At 42.0% G+C, this 8,047-nt stretch overlaps 1 protein-coding gene across 1 annotated transcript; it reads left to right on the top strand.

The window, feature by feature from the left end:
* Nucleotides 1-1,171: 1,171 nt before the first annotated feature.
* Nucleotides 1,172-3,772, top strand: LOC119342914. Its single transcript, XM_037614206.1, has 8 exons — nucleotides 1,172-1,927; nucleotides 2,039-2,233; nucleotides 2,839-2,946; nucleotides 3,027-3,068; nucleotides 3,160-3,255; nucleotides 3,334-3,423; nucleotides 3,523-3,639; nucleotides 3,755-3,772. The coding sequence occupies exons 1-8, from the start codon at nucleotides 1,172-1,174 to the stop codon at nucleotides 3,770-3,772; spliced, it is 1,422 nt and encodes a 473-aa protein (XP_037470103.1).
* The last annotated feature ends 4,275 nt before the right edge of the window (nucleotides 3,773-8,047 follow it).

Genomic DNA, 8,047 nt, shown 5'->3' with positions numbered 1-8,047 from the left:
GATTAATGAAAAAATAAAGAAAAATTAAATAAAACCCCCAAAAAAGGAAATAAAAATAGACCGAACACAATATGAGAAAACGGGCAAAACCCATGTTGGGAAAAAAGCTGTAAGAAAAACCGCCCCAAAAACCGTAAGAACAATCATGGGAAGGTTAAAGAACTGGTGAAAAAACCCTACATGGGACACCCCATTCACATACACAGTTGAGGATGACAATTTTACGCATGGGCACGGGTACCGTCAGATACCGTACCCGCATGGGCAGGATATGTACACAATTTTACCCCCATGGGTAGTGTCCGTACTCTACCCGTTAAGTCATGGTAGACCACGGGTATAGCCTTGTACCCACGGATATACCCATACCCTACCTGTTTATAGTGACATGTGGACCTTACCCGTGGAGCTGAAACATATATATGATAGTTTGTGCTAGCTTCCTTGAGGTAGCTAAAGTTTGTGTTGGCTGATGGGTACTTCAAATGTTATTTTATTTGTTACTTGTCGGATGCTATTTGGTGAAGTGTGTCGTTAGCTTGTGAATCTATGTAAAGTTCTCACCGATTATCAATTTGAATTAAGATAATTGTTATGTACTCATCTATTTGTTATCCAGTTGGGATAAATATCTTTTTGTCAAATGTGATATCGATGAATGTAAATTTGTAAATAACTTGTGTAGTGTTTGATGTACTCGTTGGGTACCCAATGGGTATGGGTACCCGTCGGGTACGGGTATAGGTAAAGTTTCCTACCCGTAGATATGGGTATGTATAGAATTTTGTATTCATTGACTTAATGACTACGCAGGTATGAATAAGGTATTGCTTTACCCGTTTCATACCATACCCAGCGGGCGCCAAATAGGAGTTGGGCTGTTAGCAGGCTTTCCACCTCACGGGCAGTTTCCCAAAAGAAAGCCTCACGGGCTGTGGAATAGGAGGTCCCACACCGTTTTCGTTGCTCAATAAATCCGACTATGGTTCTCTCTCTCTCTCTCAAAAAAAAAAAAAAACGAATCCGACTATGGACGTGACTCTCTCTCAACGAATTCCGATTTGACGCGCTCGCCGTCTCCAACTTCACTTGACCCGCCCCGCCTCCATTAAATAGGACCGGCAGGGCCTTAGGAAGCTCCACACCACAGTCGTTGCTAGGGTTTGGAGAGATGCCGCGGAATCAGATCGGCGACACGGTCCCCGGTGAAGTGGTGCCGCCGCCGAACCAAGTAGGGAATCGGAGGGTCGGCCCGGTCTCCGGTGCCGCGGTGCCGCCTAAGCAAGTCAGGGATCGAACGCCCGTGTCGGCCCCTCCGCCGTCGAAGCAACGCAAGGATCAGACGGTCCGCCCGGTCTCCGTTGGAGCGGTGCTGCCGACGCAAGTCGGGGGTCGGACGCCCGTGTCAGTCCCTCCGTCGTTGCCCAGCCAGGATCGAAATCGGAGGGTCAGCACCGTCTCCGGTGGAGAGGTGCCGCTGAAGCAGGCTGGGAATCGGTCGCCGTCGTCGACCCAGCTGTCGCCGAAGCAACGCCGGGATCAGACGGTCGGCTCGGTGTCCGGCAGAGAACCCTCGCTGCAGATGCACGCTACACAACAAGGCAGACCGGCCAGTTCCTCGAAATCTAGGTCATGTTCGGCTCTCCGCGGTAACACCAGTTTGCATGCTCGTAAGCCATCCGCTGCTGCAACCAAAACTGGTGTACAAGCGAAGCCAAAGAAGACCAAAGAGCTGGAAGAAGCTGATAACGAAATCAGAAAACTGAACAACTTGGGCTTGGGAGACGATATCAGCAACGAACAGTATCGTGTTTATCTCAACCAGCTGCCTCGCAAGCCTGATGTCGACGTCTGCACCAAGCTGGATGCTGTGCAGCTCAAGGAGCTCAATGTGCGCCATGCATTGTATCGCAACAAGTATTATCAGGTTGGATTCCTAGTCCTGCCATCATCTTGTTATATATATGCAGCTTATGATAGTTTGGTAATACCCTGTTCATAGTTAATTTAATCTCATGACTGGTCTCATTGTCTATAGCTGTCACAACACGTGCCTGAGGATAAGCTTTGCTATGATAAACTGAAGGAGGACTACCCACCTGGCCATCGTCCTGTGGGGCAGGGATCTTTTAAGTGCTCTGAGGAAGATGGCGAATTAGATTGGTCTTTCCACCCTGACTACTGCAAACTTGCTGGCCTGGAGGACTACCAACGGCTGGTCCCTCGAAATTATGTACGCATGTCTTCTTTTTTGGGCAAGTTGTATGCATCTGTTTATGTTCTTTTGATCTAGTACGATAAGCCAGTTTTTAAGCTCAGACAGTACTCGCCAAAACGTAGATCAAAATCTTTATATGGCGATGCAGTCGCTAAACCTTGTAAAAGATTGAAAAGGCCGTTTCAGTATTCATGTTATATTCTTGGGATCCTTAGATTGTTTTAGACCAATTCACATGCATGTTCATGCTAGCAGTAGCTGTACGTTTTAATTATTGTTACCTTGAATGAAGTGTTCCATAACGTTGTCACGGTTTTATAGGCCAGAAAGTAATACTCGTGAATTTATATATGCCAAACTGTACTCAGGACAATCTTGTTTCACCTGATTGCCTTTTACGTGATTATTACTACCTTATCGTGTTAATAATAAAATAGTGAAACTGTTCTTAGTTTTTCTTCTTCTATCAAGGATAGCAGACTATATTATTTCCTTTAGATGACCTTATGGGAAATGTATCCTAACTTATAAATGGTCAAGTATAATTATCTGAGTCAGCTGATTGTTTGCTATTCTTTCTTTGTTATTGTTGGCTACCTCTCTAATGCTTTTTGATGTAGGGTGGTTTTGAGTATGTCAATTGGGATGAGTACCACAAGGATTGTCATAGCTATGAAATAGAACAAGAATATGTCAAATTTTGTGAAGAATTGTCCAAGAAACTTAAGGTATGCACCATAGATATGATAAAGTTACTCAAATTTGGATTATTATTTTTATCTAACAAACTTTCTTTGTATTGTGACAGTGCATTGAAGCTTATGTGTTAAATAAGCCTCCATCTCTTATGGTAAGTACGTCGATACAAAAACACATGGAGTGACACTATATATATGTCAATATACATACTTTAGCATGATCTAATTACTCTTCTATTTTAGTGGGGAAAATTTTTGACCAGAGGATCTTACCAAGCAATCAAGATCGCTACTGACTTCTCGAAGATATACGATGGCTTAGCCTTTTCTGGCTTCTACGTACGTATGGTCTCTCATACACTTGTTATTTTCATTTAGGTGTTTTGTATTTAACAATTGCATATTCTTTTAATTCAGGAATGGTTAGATAGCATGGGTTTTGATGTGTGTTGCTACAACGAGTTTGATGGTCTCTATTACGAGATTTGGCAAAGGTACAACATGGAGGTTAGTACTGAACAACCAAGCAACGATTGAATGACTATAACTCTTATGTTTTGATGCTTTGTGATACATTTTCCTTTTCTCCCTTTGAACAATTAACAGAAGAAATTCAGAGATGCTCTGTATGAAGTCTATGAACTTAACATGTTTCCATTACGCCAAGAAAGAATGAGACGTGCATTGGAGAATGACACATTCTGCTCCGACTTGGAAGAAGAGGTAAATTGTTTTCCTTTTGCAGATGGTTTCCAAATTCACATGATATTCATGATTATAGGTGTTTTATATGCTCATCTTTTTCATACTTTTCCTTTTCAGTTTCTTGCTTGCACAGCTTGCCTCGATGAAGTAAGTGCCGTTCTGTGTGTCTCACACTCTTACGCCATGTTTGGATGCAAAGTGTTTTATACTACCTCCGTCCCATAATGTAAGACGTTTTTTGACTCTAGTCTAGTGTCAAAAAATGTCTTACATTATGGGACGGAGGGAGTGAATACCATGATTTCTGAAAAGAACAATATTTACTTTGTGGCGTTTGGACCTAGTAAATACCACAATTTTACAAGCTGCAGTATTCCCAATACTATGGTATTTTGGGAGTATTAAAAAATCTACTCCCGTGTTACAACATATATATGTTGCTTTGAAACTGAGTTACATAGTAGAGAATATATAAGTATAGATCTGCTATGTTACTTTATATACTAAGGGAGTTAACCAAACAATTGTCTTTTCACATGCACTTGCATGCCCAAAAATTAGTTTGATTTTTTTATGATAGCTATGGAATGCAAAACAAGAAAACAAAAACTTCAGTAAATACTGCCATCGCCAAATGCTTTGTACACTATTTCCTACCTACAACCCAAAGTACTATGATTTTCCAATAGTATAGGTTTTTTAAATACTCGGCATCCAAACAAAACCTAGATAGAAACCATCGGAACATTGTCCTTGTATCTGATGCTATCCCTGACAATAGTTTGCAGATGACAAAAGCCAGATTTCAGAGGATAAAGCCCGGGAGTTGATTGCAGAGGCACTTAGAAAGGAGGTACTTTATTACAAAACTGCATCCGTATGCCTGTTTCAAGTTTCAACTATATAGTTTACTAAGTGAAGTTCCTTTTTTTTCAGACGCAGAAACCAAAGTTCTATGAGGATTATTGTAGGAAGAAGCTAGATATTGCTCAAGCTATTGGATTAATTCCCAGCATACCGTCTTAATTAACTGTTTATCTTCCTGATTCACGCCATTTCATTTGTACATATGCAGCCTAACTGCCACCTGCGAAGCACATGTAGAATTCAGGGATGTAACTTAGCAAGTTGGGAAAAATTTCATTCTTCCCTTCTCTTGGGGATTACACTTTCTTAGTTACATATCTCCTCAAAGAAATTTGTACTGTTCATAATTTCAAAATCATAAGTATGTCATTTTTATGTGGCTCACATGTTAAATTATTTACACATGTGTAGTGTGCATATCCATATTATCATTACTATAGCATTTTTTAAAACTTCAAAAATATGATTTTCAAACTATTCAAAATAAAATGCTCACTGGCACCTGTTCTCTAAAAATGCGTAGTCATGTGTTATCCTTAAATGTGGATGGCGTGCAAGAATGTCAAACAATATAGTATAATCTTAAATAAGGAGCTCAATGACACGAGTGTGTTTTCATCTCAAACAAACTATTGTTAAAGCAAAACCAGACCATTCTCTCCATCAGCATCGCATGGATACACGAAACACGGTCCTAAGGTATACTATCCATGTTCGCATCCGTTATTTCAACAACAGAAGGGGTGGCATTCATAATCTACCCTGTGGACGATGAGATTGTCAGTTCTGCGATTGCTATACAAACAAATCACACAAATCTACTAAATTTTCTTGGGCTATACTCACATTTCAAACGTCGAAACAACTTATCTTTATAAAAAAGAGGGCTCGATGACGGTTTCCATACATTGCACTGGTGATGTTTTTTACGGCATCAGCGAGCAGCCCCTTGGGTTCTATAAATGAAGTTGCAATAGCAGAAGGCTTTCAAATGTGGAGGCGATGGCAATGGCGATAGCAATGTATTTGGAGTCGGTCCTCCACTGTTACATCCAAGTTGCATATTTGACGCGGCAACAGCTGAAGCTAAAGCAGTTCGAGATGGTATTCATCTTGCAAATCAAATAGGCTGTCAGAAATTAGTTATTCAGTCTGATTGTGCAGGAGTTATTGATACTCTTCTAGAAGGCGGTTTCTCTGCGACAGTTGCTGCTCCAATATTCGAAGACATTCGTATTCAGGAGAGCTCTTTTGACAGAATCTTATTTGTGCACTGTCCAAGGGAAGCAAATCGGGTAGCGCATACACTTGCGCATGAATGTAGGCTAGATAGTTGCGTGTGGGCTGATGATCCACCTAGTTTTATTTTGCCGCTGTTGATTGACGATGTAAGCGTGATTTGATTTTAATAAAATTAGCCATGATGGCATTCCCTCAAAAAAAAAGTTGCATATTTTCATCATTATTCCGCCGGCAATGCGATGGCAAAGCCCTTCTTTAAACAGAAAACAAAACTCAAAGTGTGCGATACTGCAATTAATGGTGTAAGTTCTAAGATGTTGTTTCTCCTGGCCTTCTAATAAGGGCTTTCATGCGCTGGGGTTTGGCAACAACAAATCCATGGGCTAGTGCTAACCTTGAACAACCTCAATTCTTCGATCATGTGAGACAACTCAGATTTGAGCTTAACTGCAAAGATGCTAGAAAATATCTAACCATGATTTGTCCGTACCAAAGCTTTTTGGCTTTTCCTATATGCTCAGAAAGGTTGATATCATCAATGATTATTAAGTTTTGATTCTGCATAGAAAAACAAGGCAGTTAGACTGGCTGATTCAATAGCTCCTAAGTCGTTGGATAGTAGGCTCCACAAAAACCCACCATTTCCAAGCGTGGCATGAATTTCAATCCAGCGAAGGAGGTTGTGTGTTCCTTCTTCATAAGTGGTGGTCAGCTCAACTATAAGGTCAAGAGCATCTACAGCTTGCTTTAGTATAAGGTGACTATTTATAGTGATAGGGGTCGCATGTAACTTCATATAGAAAGCAATACCCGTAAAAAAAGACAATGCATTAACAACGTACACCATACTGGAAAAGAGCACAGAAGCCATAAACAGAAACAAAAAAAATGACAAATTGCAAAGAAACACGTAAGCAGTGAGATCTCAATGTGGGGAGCAGATGGACAAACTACTCCTCATCCATCTAAGAAGAAACAACCTCGATGTCCCGCCTGATTACAAACCTCGGACCTCCTTTCGGTTCGCTGCATATATATAACCAAGCACGCAGAATGAAAAAATTAACTGGATTCTAAAGCACAAGGAAAAATAGAGGATAAATTGGTGTCATCCTGATCTCCTCCGACAAGTAGATTAGCTTTAGTCAGATTTCTTTTTTATGCCATGTGGCAATCTACATTCTACATTTGAGTAAAGCATGTGATTCCCGACTAGGACCCAGCGGCCGGACACCGGCCGGCTGGATAAACAGGGAGGGAGCAGACAAGGAGGGAGCAGCAGGGGTCCGGCGCGAAGAAGCAGAACATATGTTACCCAACGTACTACCCGTCAGACACCCACAGCTCACGATACCTACAAAGCATACGCGAACACAACCCAGCAGACCGAGAACGGGATGTGCAAGGCCAGGAGCAAATACTCCTTATAGCGATCGACCAAAGAAGAAGGGAATGAACAGCTAGCAGCCAGGCAGGCAGCGACAGCCGGCCAGAGAAGAAGGGAATGAACAACCACTTCATGCAAACAACCAGGAACACAAAAATGAGCTGGTCGCGGATGGTTTCGCTGAAGAGACTAGTTTTGACCTTATTGACTGCCTTGTCAGCATTGCCACATCACCTTAACAGCCAGGCAGGTGTGGGGATCCAGGACCAAGGGGTCGGAGCGGCGGATAGAGGTGGCTGGGATTACGGGCAACGAACAACGATGTCTCTCACGGTGGCGGTGATGTGCATCCTGGTGAGGCGGACCTACTGATGGTGCTGGTTGTCTCCAACAGTTGGACTGGACGGTGGCAACAGAGGAGAGAAAGTGCAACAAAGTTGCGTTGGATGGCACCTGAAATTCGAGCGTGTCCAACAGTTAGGGAAAGGAATGAAAGCTTTAGGTGTGGTTAATTGAAAAGACATTCACCATATTGCAATGGACAATCAGGCCCGTGGCGGCTGCTTACCTAATTGTATTGAAGGTTTAACGGGGTACCAATCTACTATCTATCTACTACCACTATAAAAGAAAGAGAGGGCGGAGAACCAGATCATCCTATCCATCGAAACCTGCAATCTGATGGTCTACATCACTCCAGCATACTAAACGCGTTTTACGTTTTAATTATCCACCATGCCATTACTTAATTATTTACCTCGTCCTGTGTTTAACAGCAAGCCACCATAGTTTAGTTTAGTGCCCGCAAATCCACTTGTGTTTAACTGGATTCTAAAGCACAAGGAAAAATAGAGGATAAATTGGTGTCATCCTGATCTCCTCCGACAAGTAGATTAGCTCTAGTCAGATTTCTTTTTTATGCCATGTGGC

Source organism: Triticum dicoccoides, unplaced genomic scaffold (genome assembly GCF_002162155.2).
Source record: "Triticum dicoccoides isolate Atlit2015 ecotype Zavitan unplaced genomic scaffold, WEW_v2.0 scaffold109180, whole genome shotgun sequence".
Taxonomy (NCBI): domain Eukaryota; kingdom Viridiplantae; phylum Streptophyta; class Magnoliopsida; order Poales; family Poaceae; genus Triticum; species Triticum dicoccoides.
The sequence above is the reverse complement of the archived record's forward strand: the minus strand, read 5'-3'. Positions and strand labels throughout refer to the sequence as shown.

Coding starts and splice junctions, on each gene's coding strand:
- LOC119342914 (XM_037614206.1), top strand. CDS start 1,172: ATGCCGCGGAATCAGATCGGCGACACGGTCCCCGGTGAAGTGGTGCCG. Junction 2,234..2,838: donor GGCTGGTCCCTCGAAATTAT/GTACGCATGTCT, acceptor TTTTTGATGTAG/GGTGGTTTTGAGTATGTCAA. Junction 2,947..3,026: donor AATTGTCCAAGAAACTTAAG/GTATGCACCATA, acceptor GTATTGTGACAG/TGCATTGAAGCTTATGTGTT.